The sequence below is a fragment of the Solanum lycopersicum genome, chromosome 1 (genome assembly GCF_036512215.1).
Source record: "Solanum lycopersicum chromosome 1, SLM_r2.1".
In the NCBI taxonomy this organism is placed as follows: Eukaryota; Viridiplantae; Streptophyta; class Magnoliopsida; order Solanales; family Solanaceae; genus Solanum; species Solanum lycopersicum.
In genome coordinates, this window is record NC_090800.1 from 73,037,302 (window position 1) to 73,054,637 (window position 17,336).

Sequence of the window (17,336 nt, forward strand, 5' to 3'; positions counted from 1 at the left end):
TTATTGAAATAACTTGTGTATCAAGTCTCACCTCCACATCATCCTCCTACATCACCTTACTTAACTTGCACCTCAAGTATTACTAAAAATAGTTATCCTAACATATCTGTCAATTTATAAAATCAAGCTAGCTAAAATTAATTTAATAAGGGTGATATAAAAGAGAAAGTAAACTACTAACACTTTGTTTGGTCATTGTTAATTAATGTGTTGTATTGTAATGGTCATTGGTATTCATTATTAAAAATCAATTCACTCTTTTAATTTTATCGGTATTTCATAAATTAAAACAAATAAAATAGTATATATTAAATTTGTACTTGCACATGCTCATATGTAGTTACAGATAATAATTTCAGAAAAAAAAAAGAGTAGACATTGTGGAGTGTGTATAGAAAGCAAAAAATATAAAATGGGCTAAAATTTCCCTCCAAATGAAAAGGTATTTTCCACATCTCCCTACTTTCCCTCCTTCAAACTCTAACCCTATACTCGCCCTCCCTTAACCCCACGCGCTCACCTTCTCCGGCGGCTTTCTCCGACGGATTTATCCGATGTTCTGATTCGATTTGATGCTGTTAGTATTTTTTTCACATTTTTTGATTTGCGTCGGAAAAGTTTTTATCCTGTTGCTGTACTGTGCTTTAAAGGCATAATCTTTTTTACTTTCAGATTCAAAATCATCAAGGTTTTGATTCGGATTGCTATTAATTTCATTGTTTATTATGACATTATTGTGATTATTGTAATGTTATTGTAGATGAATTAAAATGGTTGGCGGCGGTAGAAAGAACGCGAACAAGTGTTACCCGGAAAAGGATAGTTCGGTTTTTGACGATACACAACCAGTGGACACTCAAATTTCACCAGATACATTACCAGGCAAGTTTTTTTTTTTTTTTTTTGTGAAAGAGTTTCACTATGACGTTAACTTGTTAGGAAAAAGAGAAGTTTGAGTCTTTTATTAATGAAAAATATCACACTGCGAAAAGGAAAGCTTATAGGCTGTCGAAATTGCTCTCATTCAGTTGCCTTCGATTGTTATGTTCAGTGTTCAGTTAACTGCTAAAGAATGACAGAGGACTTATGCTCAAGTTTGGATTTTTACTTCATTGAAAAAAGTTTCTTTTATTTAAGTGTACTGTTAACACTGTAATACCATTCTTCAGAGGGAATTTTCAAGCAAGACCACTAAATGAGATTGGAATTTTCTCTCCCTAACAATACAATTTGTTTTATATTTAAAGGTGAGGATGATCAAAATATGGCTCCTGCTGATGACGGCCTTTTCTTCAATGATGCCTTTGAGACCCAATTAGTAAATCTCTGCGGTGAAAACCAGATTTTGGATATTGGTGGTGGTGAAACACAAGTGGTGGATTACGGTGCTGAAACACAAGTTGTGGATTTCGGTGCTGAAACACAATTGGTGGATTTTGGTGGTGAAACTCAACAGGTGGATTTAGATGGTGAAACCCAATTGGTTGATGATCATGATTGTCTACACAGTAAACGCATCCAGACTTCTGAAAATTGCAATATCGAAGTTGTAGATAGTGATACTGAAGGAAGTGATGGAACTGAGGTCTTGTGTGATACTCAAGAGTTATCAGGTGATGATTCAATGGAACACAGCTACAGCTCAATTGACCAGGTGAAGTTGCCTAAAAGCAGCAACTCCAACACAAGTGAGAGGAGTTCAATTGCACAATCAGATGTTCAGAGTAATGATAAGCATCTTTCAGTTGAATTGGTTTTACTATATTGATTTTGATTAAGTTCCAATGCTATGCATGTAGGCTAAAGCTATCATATTAGCATTTGTTTTCCTTTTTAAGTATCTAGGATCTAAATGGAACAATACCTGAGCAAAAGGTTTTCCTTTCTTTATCCATACCTTAATTTAATCTACTAATCCAAATCTTCTTCTACAAGAGTAAAGTTGGATGAGACATTTTGCGTCATCCGGTTTTTAGAATTCATGGTAAATAGGTCTCTTCACTTTGCCTGATCTGTATATTCTTTGCCAGTGTATCAACGGTCTTGCATTTGATATCACTGTTAGTATGACATTGCGGACTTTGGTTTTATACTATGCGACTACAGTTGGTCATTTCTGCTTTATCCAGAAAATGTTTTGCTATTGAAAGAGAAGCTTGGCTTCACTTTCGCTGCTTTATGTTGTAGACTCTAGATTTCTCTTCTCCTATTCTCTACATGAAAGTGCTTAATATACTTTTCATTGTTAGTACTTTCAGGTGGTTGATGAATTCATTTTCTGTTCTCAACTTTTATATTCTGTCCATATTCATTATAGAACAAAGTTGCTCCAGAATTTTGGATCTTCTGACATTTATGTATATTTTTTCAGGATCTTTGCAAAGAGGGTTTACTTCAATCCGTGCTGCATCTATCAGGGCTTCTGGTTTGGCTGCTTATGACATGAGCCGTAAAGGGACAAAAGGAAGTACACGGTCTATTAAGAGTGAAAATCCTCTGGAGCAGGAAGGTGCAGACCATAATGGAACATCTGTGGTTAGACCTCAATCTGTAGTCAGGAAAGAGCTTAACCTGAATGCTTGTGAGGAGTACGATGAACAATTGAAGGAAGTAGGTAATGAATACCGGTGTAAGGTTGGTAGTTCAGCTGTGAGGAAACTTTTCAGAGATGAGATACTTATTGAAACTAAAGGGCCAGAAGATGGAAATTATGATTTTCAAAAGACAGTGGACTTGCCTCAGTTGGACTCTGATAATGTATTGACAGGTTTAAGTTATCTAGATTCTCAAGAACCTGGAGAGGAAACTCAGGCCAATGCACTAGAAGCTGTTGACAAGTTTCTTAGCCTCAATCCTTTTGATTTTGATCAACATCTTGACTTTGGGAAGTCCTCCATTGGAAAATCAAAATGTGTCTCTGCTGCAAGCGGGGCAAAACATTTAGCTCAGCGAGCAGCTGGAATAGCTGATGCAGAAGGCGGGATATATGATTGGGATGACAATCGCGAAGATGAAGGAGGTGGAGAGTTTTTTCAGAAGAAAAAGGAACTTCTTTTTGGCAGAATACCTACTACTGAACCTCTGAAGCATGGTTCTCTTGACCCCTTAAGACGGGGATCTAAAAGTTGTGGACCAAAGGAAAAGCATATGTTGAACTGCAAAAAGTTTAAGGGCTCCCCCTGTTCTGATTCAAGGTTAATGTCAAGTAAAGTGAGAGTTAAAAGTGAGCTATCAAAGTCCAGATCTAGAAAGAAGTTAGTTGAGGAGCTGGATGAACAATTCACTGTGGGGGCTGGTAATGGAATGGTTGATAATGGTGATGGAGACAATGTTCCAGACTTGCAAAATGTTGGTTTAGATACTCAAATGGCTGCCGAAGCTATGGAAACATTATGCTTCAGAGTTCCCGTGCTGGAAAATGATTTTAGCAATGAGAATAAATGTAATAAGTCATTGAGTAAAAGTTCCTGCAAAGGTCGAGTTGATGATGAGAGTCTGTTAAAGCAAAGGTCCCCCAAGAAAAAAGCACGATCTTCTGACACTCGACCTGCTACACGATTGTCGGTGCAGAAGGATGTCAAATTAGTTGAAGTGCACTGTAGAGAAACAGTGAAGCAACAGAAAAGTAGCAAGAAGCAAGGCAATGATGAACAAGGAGCCAGATTGAGAATGATCAAGGCAAATATGACGATATCCCATTCTTCAAGGGGAAAAGAAGAAGAGTTCGGACAAGTTGAAAGACCACCAAAAGAAAGCAGAGGTTCCATGTCTGTCAAGAATTGTCATTTGCAGCAGCAGCATGACTCATTTACACCTATAGCTCATCGAACTAGGCACAACCGGGCAGAAAGTCAACTAAAAAGTCGTCTGTCTGCTGCTGTCACTTCTAATAGAAGTGGGATTGATGGAGATGCTTGTGAGACTTTGATGGATCATGGTACATTTGCTGCTGACCGTACGGCCAATCTCCGAAATATGAAATTAATGTGGGGCGACCATTGTGCTGTAGACCATCCCAAAGGAAAAAGAAGTCATCGAAAGATACCTGCCATGGGGCAAGAGGCCACTACTCAACCTTGTAGAAGGTCAAAAAGATTAAGTGGTGACCAGACAAGTACTTCAATTGATGTCAGTGCCAAAAAGAGAAAGTGTTCACCTGAAACTCCCTCTGGTATTGCATCCTCAGGAAGAGGGTCTCGGAAGAAGCTATCAAATGAAGGCATAAATAAAGGACATCCAGAGGGTACCAACATTAGTGATGCTTTTGCTGATGGAAATACAAAAGCACTTCGATATAAGTCCCCAGAAGATTCTAATATGAAAGCTGATGTAGCGACAAAACAGTCTGTTGATGAAGCACATGGAGTAGAATCTTTAACAGGAGACCAGTGTAAAGCGCCAGCTTCAGCATGCACCACTCCCACCAATTCAAAAATCCTGAAGAGTTCTGTGTCACCTATATGTATGGGTGATGAGTATCAAAAGCAATCGTGCAGGAAGAATACGTCAAGGTCCTCTCTTATGAGAGAAATAATTTCCTTACATACTACTGGAACACAAGTTGACTCCACCTTGAAAGATTCCAGGAAGAGGCGAGAAATGACTAATGTTCGAATCTTGTTCAGTCAGCACCTTGATCCAGATATAATCAAACAGCAAAAAAAGGTAATTTGGATATGAATTTACCTTGTTTGTGCTAAAATTCTATGTTCTAAACTGGAATCACCTTGTCATCTCTTTCTCCAGATCATAGCACGGTTAGGGGCCTCAAGTGCGTCATCTATGTCCGATGCCACTCATTTTATGGCTGATGAATTTGTTCGCACTAGAAATATGCTAGAAGCTATTGCTGCAGGGAAACCTGTGGTGACACATCTATGGCTTGAGAGTTGTGGACAAGCAAGCTGTCTTATTGATGAGAAAAATTATATACTGAGAGATGCAAGAAAAGAAAAAGAGTTCGGCTTCAGTATGCCAGTTTCATTAGCACGAGCATGCCAACATCCCATTTTACAGGTAAAGGTGCAGCCTTTGGTGGCTATTAGATGCAGCTGTCATGCTTGTTTTTCTCATAGTACTTGTTTTCAGGGATATAAGGTTTTTATCACTCCGAATACAAAGCCTGGTAAAGAAATATTGGCAAGTTTGGTTAAGGCAGTTCATGGTTTGGTGAGTACCTCTACTCTTTACCACTCATTAAACTTTGTGATTCAGCCATTTTAGACCAGGCATTCTATATACTCTATCCATTAACCTGAAAATGATCTTTGATGCTGGAATGTGGTAGTTTACCGAGTTTCTCTTTGAAAGAAAAAATGGTCCGAGTCAAGTACAAAGCAAGTGATTTAGAATGTTCAGTCTGCGTTCTCATAGATTTGTAACCTTGTGAATACCTGATATAGAACTAAATTTTTATTAGAATTGCCAGGAGGATATGATAGACTAGGAATCTTCTCTAAATGCAACATGCTTAGTTATGATGGATCAGGACCAGCTTCAATAAATATGTTGGATATCATATATATGTGAGGTGTGCTCAAAATGATGTCCGTGGTAAAGTTGGATGGATTTGAAATCTTGAAACTCTTACTGTATGGTTCTTTGTAGAAGTACACCAAACATCTTGGGCTTCCAATAAATTGAAGTTAGTGTTTACCAGCATGTGTTGTCTCTCTTGTTATAACATCATCCATGTAAGAATTTCATAATCAATCTTTATTTTTGCAGGCATTTCTCTCTGTAATTGTATGTGTTCGATTTATATTTCCCCCCCCTCCTTGTTAACACCTGTTCGAAATGTTTTTCAGGCAGTTGAGCGACTTTGTAGATCTGCTATGAAAGAGGAAGTTATTCCTGACAATCTTCTAGTTTTATCATGTGAAGAAGATTATGAAGTTTGCATCCCCTTCCTTGAGAAAGGTGAATTTCTTATTCTTTTGCCTAGTATAGTAATTAATAAGAAGTTATAGTAGTATTAAATTTTAATAATCATGCAAATCCCTCGTTAAATTTACAGGATCAACAGTGTATAGTTCGGAACTACTGCTGAATGGCATAGTCACTCAGAGACTAGATTTTGACAGGTGTTTTCTTAATCTCGACAGCATCTACACTTCTTATGATATTAATGAGAAGTTCTTGTATTTTGGGGTGAATATATGGGAAGTTCATTCTAATCCTCATTTTCTTATAAGTGGTGCCGCCATAATATTGCACCATCTGATCCCAATTATCCTTCTGTAACCGGCTATATCTTTGTTGCAGGTACCATCTTTTCTCAGATCATGTTAAGAGAACTCGTTCAACAGTATGGATGAAGAAAAATAACAATCAATACCTTGCTATTGCGAAATGCAAATGAGGTTTAGTTGCCTCTTAGAGTGTTGTTGCCTACTAATTTGTTTTAGGGGCATGTGTATTATATAAGTGTAGGTATCTGTAAATATAGTTTGGCTCTAATGTATAGTAATCAAGTTTAATTTAGGCTCCCCCCCCCCCCCCCCCCCCCCAAGGTTCTGTTGGATCTTGAAAACTGTCTTCAGAATCGGACTAATAATGAAACATCCAAAAAGAGAATTCAAGTCAGATGATTTTTAATCCACTTTGATTCAAATGCCATTAGATCACTAGTTTGTTGCTTAGAGTTGGGACATATTTAGTGTGCTCTGATAATGACCAGCATTGCAAGCTTTTCAAATAACATGTTTAAACTATCGTGGTAACCTATTACACTTAATTTTTTTAAAGTGATATTAATACCTCCTTAGAAGGTGGTAGGAAGGAGAAAACGTCTTCATCTTCTTTAAGGTGTGTGAGAAGAAAAAAATACATATTAAAATGACAAATTTGAACACATTACACTACTTTATTGGTCATTATATAATTAAGTATTATAATTTTTAATATATTAATTATGTTAGAAAATTGTTTTTAATAAAGTTTTATTAGTGGCCCCAATTTTTTTTTAAAGCTTTTACATTTTTCATTTTGAATTCTTTGATAATTCATGGTCATTTTTAAGGGTGTCAAATTGGCAGGTTGGGTTGAAATTGGGGATATTAAAATGGGTTGAAATAGAAGTTGGGTTAGGTTTTGACATGCCCAAGTTTACTTTGGGTTCAAATGTGTTGGGCTCAAATAGGCTAAAAAACGAATTGGGTCTTGATCCGCCCATTTGACCCGATTAATCTCAATAATTTAACATATTGATATTTAACTTTTATAATTACAATTTGAATTTCAACTCACGATTATTTTTTTTAAAAGTAACAAATGGATTGATAAACCCTAAAAGATGTTAAATTGATAATAATTCATACCTTAAATATAGCAACATATCTTAGTAAAAAAGTTTTAAAGCGAGTAGAAATTGGAGATTGAATTGGGCTCAATTGAGGATTCTCTTCAAATGGGTTATGCATGAATAAGTTGAAATTGAACCCAATTTATCTTGAGCCCAACCCTTAAAATTCTGGGCGGATTAAATGGATTACCTATGTTTGGGTTCAATTTTGACAATCCTAGTCATTTGTCACCATCAATGATTTCTTCAATTTATCGTCATGGAAACATATCTAGTACTCTACTCTTAAAGAGGAACCCTAAAAAGAAATAAAAAGTAGCGGGGAAGATGTTGAGTACCAATGAAAAGTTAATAATTTTAACTTAAAGTTCATGATTTTTACTCAAATCCGCTGGAAGATTCACCTTAGAAAATCATCGAAAATTTTTTATAAGAAAGATAATGACTTCTATTGAAAATCCTATGACATTTATGCATAAAATTCCTGATTATAATTTTATAATTTATACTGGTTAAATTTTTCAAAATCCATCGAAGAAAAATAATTTTCTATCTTCTTTATTCTTGCTTGAGCACCAGCTACTAATGAAATGTTTGATTTTCAACCAGAATTATCAAGATTTCAAAAGAACTTTATATATCCAAAAGCTTTTATTTGTTTCACGACAATAATTACGATGCCCACTGCCTATCGCCACCGCTAACATCACCTAAACTTCATAATCATCTTACCATCTCAAGTTCTCTCTTCAAATTTCTTATTTTTTACTTCGATGTATGAATAATGGAGGAAGAAATGAAATTTCAAAAAGAGAGAAATGTGTGGTGAGAGGAGGAAGAATGCCTAGGGTTTTTGTTTTTAGCTAAAGTCTAAGAAAATACCAAGGACAAAAAGTTTTATAAAATTAAAATAATATTATTTATGTGCCAAAGCGCATGTTAACACCTTTTCACACAAAAATTGAGATTGTCTTTGGAAAGGGGTACTACATTCACTTTAAACAAGATTAGTGTGTAATAGATCATGATAGTTTAAGCGTGTACGTGACTTCTCAAAAGTAGAAAACTAGCGCGTAACTGACTTTTCGAAAGCAGAAAACTATCAAGCGTGTAAGTGACTTCTCAAAAGTAGAAAACTACATAGCTTAAAGGTCATGATAGTTTAAGCGCGTAACTGACTTTTCGAAAGCAGAAAACTATATAGCTTACAGTAACTGGTAAACATAAGAGAGATCTAAAATGTTATAAAACAAAGAGAATACAACACCTTATCAGATTAACAAGGGCACAAAACCAGTTGCATCAGATGTTGGTAATGGCCATGTCCCAGCCTCATTGAGCTAACTATATTCTCCAGCAGCAGACATAATTTGAAGGCTACCTATAGCTACAGTAACTATGTCAGTATACACATTTATCTGCCAGAGCCCAGATTTCTTGAGGTATCAACCGCGTCATCACATAAGATCGTTGCAGAAAAGAAGATAGAATAATACAAAGAAAAGCATATTCAATATCTCCTATATAACTTGATCATCTCTCTGTTATTACTCATGTCATACAGGGCTAGAACTTTCTGCAATTTGGAATTGCCAAGAATAGTACTGGATGTACATTGCGTTGATACTCATAGTAGCACCAAAGCCCAAAACTGATGCTATCATTATAGAATAGACTGCCTGCAATTGAAGCTGCGAAAAGACAAGATTTTTGGGCATTACTACTCCTCGTATCATATCTGCTAAAACGTTTATGTTTGTGCACATTTTCTTTAGACAGTATTATTTTCTGCATCGGTTTTGGTTGGTGTGGGGTGAGTGAGTTGTGAATCTGGTAACATTTTTTCAAAATGATTTACTGTAAAGATCTCAAAGGTTTCAAGAGGTTTTTCTCTAGAAATATTTGATGATGGTTAAAGAAGACATAGGATCTTCAATGGACAGACGAGAAAATATTTAAGAGTTATCAAATATTAACTGCACAATAGCTAGAGTGCATCTTACCATAGAGTACAAAACATATAGCGGAACAGCAAAAAAAGCAAACTCTAAAGCGGCATACGACCATATGTACTCTTTAATAGCTGCATTTCAAATGAAAATATTATGACACAAATCGGCTAGTATATAATAAATAAAATTTAGGGGCTCAGACATACCTAGGATGATGGCAAAAATGGATGACAAAATACCGAGTGTAAATGCAAATGGTGCAGCAATCACAAGCGCCTGAGTTTTCATGTCATGAACCTTCAAGAGACAGAAAACCTTTACCATTATCCAAAAAAACCTTCACGAGAAAAGACTTGAAATGTGAAATGTTATTCGATAAATAATAAAATATAAAGACAACGTTCTAGGTAGATGATGGCATCAAATTTCACCTTTCTACATCAGAAAAAAATATGTAAAAGCTGTTGGATGTGCATTCAACACCACTAGTGTTGACATCACTATGCAGCTGATAACAGGCACGCGAACTCAAAAGTTTTAATTGAGAATGGGTAAGTAATCAATTCTTCAAACCACGTATAGTTTTTGACTATTACCAAGGAATAAAAAAGCTTTTGACCTTGTTTTGCATCCTAAGCAAGGTGAAAGTTTAGGCAACTTAAGAAAATGCCATTAAGTTGCAGTTTTTTATTTAGTCACCTGGAATGTATTCTGTTGTAGTTTTTCATTTTTCGAGCTATTACAAAATCTGAGATCAACTATTTCTCAACGCAGAGGTCCTAGCATCTTAGCTGTTGAATCGTGACGGAACAAAGAAGGACAATCAGAAGCATCCTGTGTTAGCAGGTGTATGAATCAAAATTTTGTTCTTAAAATAATTTTGGCTATATTAATTTCAAGACATATTGGTCCAAATAGCTACTATGAGGGACTAAATTATTGGGCTGGTCCATTGATTTGAGCTATAAATGACGAGCGCAGTAGCTAAGCCCAAGATTTCATCTTATTTTAGAGGTCCGGCACGTGTCAAATGACGTGGTCCAACAAATCAAATAAAAAGAGTCAATAGGATTATACCACATGTCAAAATGACACAACATGCCTAGTCAAATCAAGGACCAATGAAAATGAGTCACATGTACAAGTGACATGTTCCGACCAATCAAATATTCATGCCAACTTCAATTTGATTGGTCGAAAAGAGTTTGTCCCCTTATTGACCCTTGATTTGATTAGGCATATTGTGTTATTTTGGCATGTGACATGATCCTATTGACTCTTTTACTTGATTTGGCGGACAACATCATTTGACACATGACACCAATTTGGGCCCTTGAAACAACATGAAATCTTGGGATTAGCATAATGGACTCGTCATTTATAGCCCAAATCAATGAACTAACCCAATGAAATTTGACTGTAATTAAATCCATATTTATTGGACTTAAATAATTCATGCACTCATATTAGCCTATAGTAGCTATTTGGACCAATATATCTTAATTTAACACAAGTATATAGCCAAAATTATTAGTCCAATAAACTTTAGATTCTAACAATAGGGTGCGAGAAGGGTCGTCACTCTAAGGGGTGTGATGTAAACTATCATAGCGCAAACATCAATGGTTGCTTCAAAGGCTCGTGCTACAACAACATAGTGTAATATCAAAATGCCTGCAGAGACCAGGGTAGTCTTATGTTTAACGGGATGTTGGATAGAAAGACAAGTTCACATCATTCATCCTCTCCAACCAGGCTCAGTGGGGAGCTCATTGAAAAAAGAAATTGATTCTCAAATGGGGGCCAGTGTAGATGAGAAGCCATGTCAGCCTTATGTACACTGCTTCACAATCATGTCCTCTTTCTTGGATGTGGTTAACTTAAGGTGGCAAAATTAACCCAAAATCATAACCCGCCCAAGTTTTTCTGATTATTGACTCACCCATTTATTAACTCAACCCATTTTAGCCAATCAAAAATTTGGGTTGATAACTAGCCTAAACTGATCCATGAGAAATCTTGTTAAAATATATATAGGAACTAAAAATTAAGTGAAGAACAAATAAAACAGTTAAAACTTAGTAGGAATTGCGGGGATTGAGTTTTGACCTACATTTCAGCCCAACCCAAGTAACTTTTGGCGGATCAATAACCCATGCATTTAAATTCAACCCATCTTGACCCACCCAACTTCAGTCCAATCTGCTCATTTACCACCTCTATGGGTAAACCTCACTTCAATAGGAGCAAAAATGTCTTTATCCACTTTGCTCCCTTGATGACTTGAAACCTCAACGTCATGGTTGGAGCTGGAGGATACCTTTGCTACTAGGCTATGTCTCACTTATTCAATCATCTCCATTTTTGAGAAAATGTGCATATTATGCAACCAGTATCAAACTCTGGATTTAAAAGTCAAATAAGTTTCACCCCTACAGGTTATATATAGGAAGTCTGTATCTTCTGCCCCTCCTTTGCCTGCGCCCTGCAGCACATGCATTCAAGCAGCAGAACTAAGGGGGAGCTGGTTCCCCCCCGACCCCCTCAAAAAAAGGAACAGAAAAACATTATATTATAGCCTTCTACTCAAGTAACAACTAAATTGTATGACTCTTCATCCCTTTCATACTTATGTAACTTTTAAGTTCCTCCTACTTTTGTTCGCTCGAACAAACCCAAGTTCCACCACTGGGGAAGCATTATCGTTTCCCTGCGTTTTTGGATTTATGGTAGAGGAAACAGGATGGTGGCTCATGTGAGAACTTGATCAATGTAATTTGTGGCACATAGTACAATAACACTAACAAAAGGTCCTATTGAACTACTCCGTCCAAGTCTTCGATAAGCAAGCAGTTGGAAAATGGAAATAGGTGCATTCAAGGATTTTGGCATCTTCCCAAGGATGAAATCTCAAGCCAATGTTAATTTTTAAAAAAATTATACCCAAAAGATAGAAAAAGAAAAAGAACTCACAAATAACTGCTCAAGGAAGAAGAAGTAGCTTATTGTGCTGATCAAAACAAGCACCACAAAGTCCTGCCAAGCACTGCAATACAGAAATTTCAATTTTGATTAGACTCAAAAACAAACAAAGTAACTGACAAATTATTTTGCTCCATCATCCAGTATTTAGAGCTTCTTCCCAGTATTCACAACTAAGGGTTCACTTTAGTTTGTATTATCAAATGAAGACAGTTGTTGAAGCCACCAACTCTAAAAATCAAAGAGAAACTGGAAATGAAACTTCTTTAAACAGCTCTGTGAAATCAACACAAAAACTAAAGAAAAACAGAATATGGATTTAAACAGCTCTGTGAAAGAAATCTTTTTTCTATGTGATGTTTACCTTATTCTTCCAGAATTGTTGTGCTCCGCTCTGTTATCATGTTGACTAGTACTGGGAATCCGCAGCAATGTCACAGGTAAATTAGAAACGTCCTGTCTACAAACCTCACAAATTTTGTTCCCTTTTACGCTAAACCACTTGATTGCACATTCCTCGTGAACAAGTCTTAGGTCACCTTTGCAGCTGCACTCCATCTGAAAAGTATTGCCTTCATCACATGCCGCCAGACAGATCCTACAAACTGCTTCCTCTTCAGGGATTTCCCGATCCTCATTCTCAGGAGCAGGAGTAATTTCTTTTGTTCATTTTAATCAAATTTTGAGGGATTGAAGCAGAGGAAAAGTCAAATATTAATCATAACAATTTAAACAGCTTTTGATAACAACTTTTTTTTTTACACGACAGGAAGTAGAAATCAGTAAAAACTTTGAAACACTTTTTCAGTTGAGTCAGGAGAAGAATAAAGATTCAAGTTTGTGGAACTTATTAATCAGCTTACTAAAGAAACATTTTATAAAACAGAAAAGACTAGAGTTGGACTGAAGTGTAATATGTCTGTCCGTAAAGAAATGTTTACATTCATTTCTTAACTGCCTGAAAGGCTGCGTCAGGATTACTTATCTACTTGGAAAGCTTGACTAAACATTTGTGAGTTGTGAAAGTAATATGGATAAGTTTGATATCATATAGCTTTCATAATTAGATTAACTATCAACCATGTACACTCTTTTGATGACTCACGCACAACATAAGCACATTTGACTTACCATCTCCAGTATCTGGAACATGCTCTTCATGGGTAGCAAAGGACATTGATCTAACAATGATAAAATTTCTCCCAGGCACAGAAAGGGACCTTGACATACTAGCTTTAGATGCCCCAGTCCGCGATGACTGCAAGCAGAAGTACACGTTATGGAAATGTGTCAGTTGTACATGGAAAGTAGAGAAGCCATTGGATGTTGAAGCTACTTAGGAAACCTCTGTTAATGGCATCATAACTCATAGCAGGTGCCTTGAGCAGAAGGAAAGAGGAATAATGTCTTACATTACAGTCCCTTTTAAGTGATAGATATTTACAATGACAAGAGATCTTCTTGGCCATTAGACAATTGAACATACAGCACTACTGCAGAATGAGGCCAGCTTCCAAATTTAGTGCTTTTCTCTGGCACAATTCCTGTCTTATTATAACTGACGAAGTATGACTAATGCAAGCATAGACAGATCAACTTGATGGACATGTAGTATATAAAACATTGAATTATCTGTTCAAGTTTGTCCAGACCAGATATTTATCAACAAAATTATTACATCAAAAATCATATTAGATTTGAGTCTATTTATAAGTTGTGTGGAGAGGAGACTGATTAGTGAAATCAAGTTCAAGGACATTGAGGATACAGTCTGAATTGTTCCATTTTATTAGACATTCTTTCCTTTCTAGTTTGTTTAAAAAGAATTGACCCCTTTTATGTTTAAAAACAATTTAACTTTAAACTTCACATTTAACCCTTAATGGCATGACATTATAGCCACAAAATATGTCATGGTTGTTTGAAACCATTAGTTCGAATAGTCTCTCCTTCTTAAACTAGGTGGACAAACAAGTTTACACAAATGAAACAGAGGGAATATTATTTCTGTGTCAACAGAAACCACCTTCTGAGTTGTTTGATGAAGTTTAACTTTTCAGAAATTATTGAAAGCGCATTATCGTTAATGGAACAAAAGGAACTCACATTTGACCTTTGTTGTTCACCATGTGTCCTGGAAGATATAGGCGTAGAAACTGAGGGAGATGAATCTGAAGCAGGGGTCACAGGTAGAGAGGCACATTTTTGCCAATTGGAGGAGAAGAAGTTTGCTGCCAGAGGGCTTCCTGGAACTACCTTATGATCTGAACTAAGGAGAGAACTTCTCTCACCATCAGATGAAGCAGATTTCTTCTTAAAGCTTAAAGCCCGAAGAAAACCTCCTGTTGGACCTGGTGAACGGGGTGAATACTTTCTGCCAGTTCCAATGCCTGCATGTCTTGGAGGTATTTGAAGGGAAAGATCTGCTTTTTTCATGCTTGGGCCCAAACCGGAAACCATATTCGAGGCTTCCTTTTTATGAAAATCAGCCTGCATGTACCCAAAATATAAGATTTTTTCGTTACATCTGGTAATATTACCCTTGATCTTGTAACTTCATGTAATTGCACACTTGTTAAATTTTCTACCATTTGACTAACACTACTTATGTAGAAAAAATACCTAACGTTATCATCCACATGATTAGAGGCTTCAGTTGATTAGATGTAAAACATTTTTATTTTCATGAAAAATCTTTTTAGAATTATTTCCAGGATTAGTTGAGTGTAATGCTAGGCATCATGCAGTACTAGTAGAAGTTTTATGATACTTGGTGATACTTGTTAGTGGTAGGAGCAAGTTTTATGAAGCATTTTAAAAGAGACTAATATCCTACCTTACTCATGTGATGAATAAACATTATCCTTAGGCAAATATTTTCAAAAAGTTTTTTAAAAAGATAAACACCTGAAAACAGAAAAACATTTTGAAGTGACATTCAACTCTTCATGGTACCAAAGCGTCATGGCAATTGTGAACACAGTCAAAACACTTAGCCATTTCTCTTAATAATATAGTCGGAAATTTACAGGAAACTAATGTCGCTTAGTCTATCATGGGATCATTAGACCAGAACTACGCTTCATCTAAATATCATATAACAGGAAAAAAAACAAATGAATACCAAACATCCCTATATTTGTTTTAGAAACTGGAATCAAACATGGATGCTCACACCATTCTACACTCTCTCTTCTTCTTGATGTCACTAAAGTAGCAAAATCTATATATCAAATTCCATCAAGTAAGTTTCTTCGGGGACATCCAATAAAAAAATGTCATCAGGTTACTCAAATCACTGGGGGAAAAAAGGGTTAACCCTGATTCCCATAAACAACTCAGTCAACATTTTACAGAATCCCAAAATAAACAAAATTGAGCATAATTCATACACTACAAGGCCATTAAATAAAATGAGGAAAGCACCAACTCACAAAATTTTCTGAAACTTTAGACAAGTAGCCTAAAATTCAGCATGATAATCTGGGATAGAAAGAGTCAAAACTGGGATATCTATCTCTTAATAACCTACTCTTTTTTTTTTGTTTAATAAGTTACATAGTTGAGAACTGCAAAAGTGCTTAAAATCACAACTTTTTATAGTTTAAAAATAAACTTCTTAAAATTGACACTCAAAGAGTACAAAAATAGGTTTTGCTTCCTAAATTACTGAGTACAAAACATATAAAGCACACTCAAAAGACTTTTATGCTGAATAAAATTTTAAAAATTACAACTTTTTAGGAATTAGGAATCTTTATTGAACAGTTGAGTAGTAACCTGTGATATCCTTGGAGAAGCAGGAGGAACATTATCTGAAAATGGAATGGGAGCTGCTTCTGTTCCTCTAGGTGCCTCCATTTTACCTTAAAAAAAAACAAAAAGAAAAACAAGAAATCAAACAAAAGAGACAATCCAAGTAAAAAAAATTCAAGAATCCATATGAATTGGGAAACTTACTTCACATATGTAAAGGATTAAGGATTAATTCTTCAATTGAGAGACCCCCAAATGAGGGACGGAGGAAACTGAGGAGAAGTAGACTGAGAGTGACAGAGTGGTCAAGGTGTTCTTGTTTGTAGTGGAATTAAAGGAGTCAGCAAAAGTTTTCATGATTGTTGTGCTTGGCCCACCAATATTCCTTTTTCGTTTTCGGGTCGGTTATCCACGTTAGAATCTAATTAAATTTAAATTTAGATAAAGAATTCCTATATTAGAGCTCAGAGATAAGCGTTTTTCTAATAAAAATGACTTTATATAAAAAAGATAAATTTTAGAAAATCGAATAGCTTTGATATGAAATTATATATTCCTCTTTAATTTGTAATTACATTAATTTCTTTAAAAGTAAAACAAATCAGACACATAATATATAGTTCAGATACATTATAACATAAAATCAAATACATAATATGTAGCTCGAGTACATTAAAAATTAACTCGAATACATAATATGTAGCTCTCAAATACATTAAAAATTAGCTCAAATACGATATAAAAAAATCGAATACATTAAATACTAAATCAAATACATTAAAAAATAAAAAATTTTAAAGGTTTTTTTTAAAAAAAAAATATTTTTCGATAATATTTTTTGTAAAAAAAATTCAAATCTTAATCCCTCTTAATTAATAATAAATAAGTACTTGTCAATATTCCATGTATGTATTCTCCCCATCCCATATGCCAACAAAATTTTATGTCTTGTCATCATCCTTAAAATTTGTTACAACGTTTTACTTATGAACCTTAGCTTCTTTTCTTTTTTCAATTGAGCATTTATATAATGTTTTTGTCAGATATATTTTTGTATAATTGTTTAAAAGATTAAATTAAAAATATTTAATATAAATTCTTATAATTATATTTAAATGTTCAATTAGAATATGTTATAAGTATGTAAATAGAATCTACTACAAGCTTAAAGAGACCATTTATGTATTTGCCAATAGATTTTTTAACCAGCGATAATATATTAGTACTTTCTTCGTTTATTTTATATCTTTTTTTTATATTAAGAAATAATATAATTTTATCCTTCTATCCTTCTTTAATGTTTTCTTAACTCAATTTCATAACAAATGATAAATACATTTTCA

The 17,336-nt window shown here is 35.1% G+C and overlaps 2 protein-coding genes across 4 annotated transcripts; one reads left to right on the forward strand and one right to left on the reverse strand.

The window, feature by feature from the left end:
* The first annotated feature begins 229 nt into the window (after nt 1-229).
* On the forward strand, nt 230-6,618 carry LOC101247749 (uncharacterized). 3 transcript variants are annotated; one of them, XM_069291350.1, is made up of 9 exons: nt 230-442; nt 761-882; nt 1,248-1,724; nt 2,372-4,665; nt 4,747-5,016; nt 5,089-5,169; nt 5,808-5,919; nt 6,017-6,083; nt 6,265-6,618. In XM_069291350.1, the coding sequence occupies exons 2-9, from the start codon at nt 771-773 to the stop codon at nt 6,359-6,361; spliced, it is 3,510 nt and encodes a 1,169-aa protein (XP_069147451.1). In that variant the 5' UTR covers nt 230-442; nt 761-770; the 3' UTR covers nt 6,362-6,618. The 3 variants fall into 3 exon arrangements, 2 of the variants coding, with proteins under 2 accessions (XP_069147451.1, XP_010321010.1); XM_010322708.4 differs by having other exon boundaries at nt 335-577; XR_741417.4 differs by lacking the exons at nt 6,017-6,083; nt 6,265-6,618 and adding an exon at nt 5,608-5,693 and having other exon boundaries at nt 335-577.
* Nucleotides 6,619-8,464: 1,846 nt separating this feature from the next.
* LOC101264251 (uncharacterized) lies at nt 8,465-16,368 on the reverse strand. The gene is made up of 9 exons (XM_004229144.5): nt 16,198-16,368; nt 16,018-16,103; nt 14,344-14,727; nt 13,369-13,495; nt 12,602-12,896; nt 12,229-12,301; nt 9,462-9,552; nt 9,307-9,386; nt 8,465-8,994 (listed from the first exon to the last, which is right to left on the reverse strand). The coding sequence occupies exons 2-9, from the start codon at nt 16,096-16,098 to the stop codon at nt 8,860-8,862; spliced, it is 1,266 nt and encodes a 421-aa protein (XP_004229192.1). The 5' UTR covers nt 16,099-16,103; nt 16,198-16,368; the 3' UTR covers nt 8,465-8,859.
* Between the last annotated feature and the right edge of the window lie 968 nt (nt 16,369-17,336).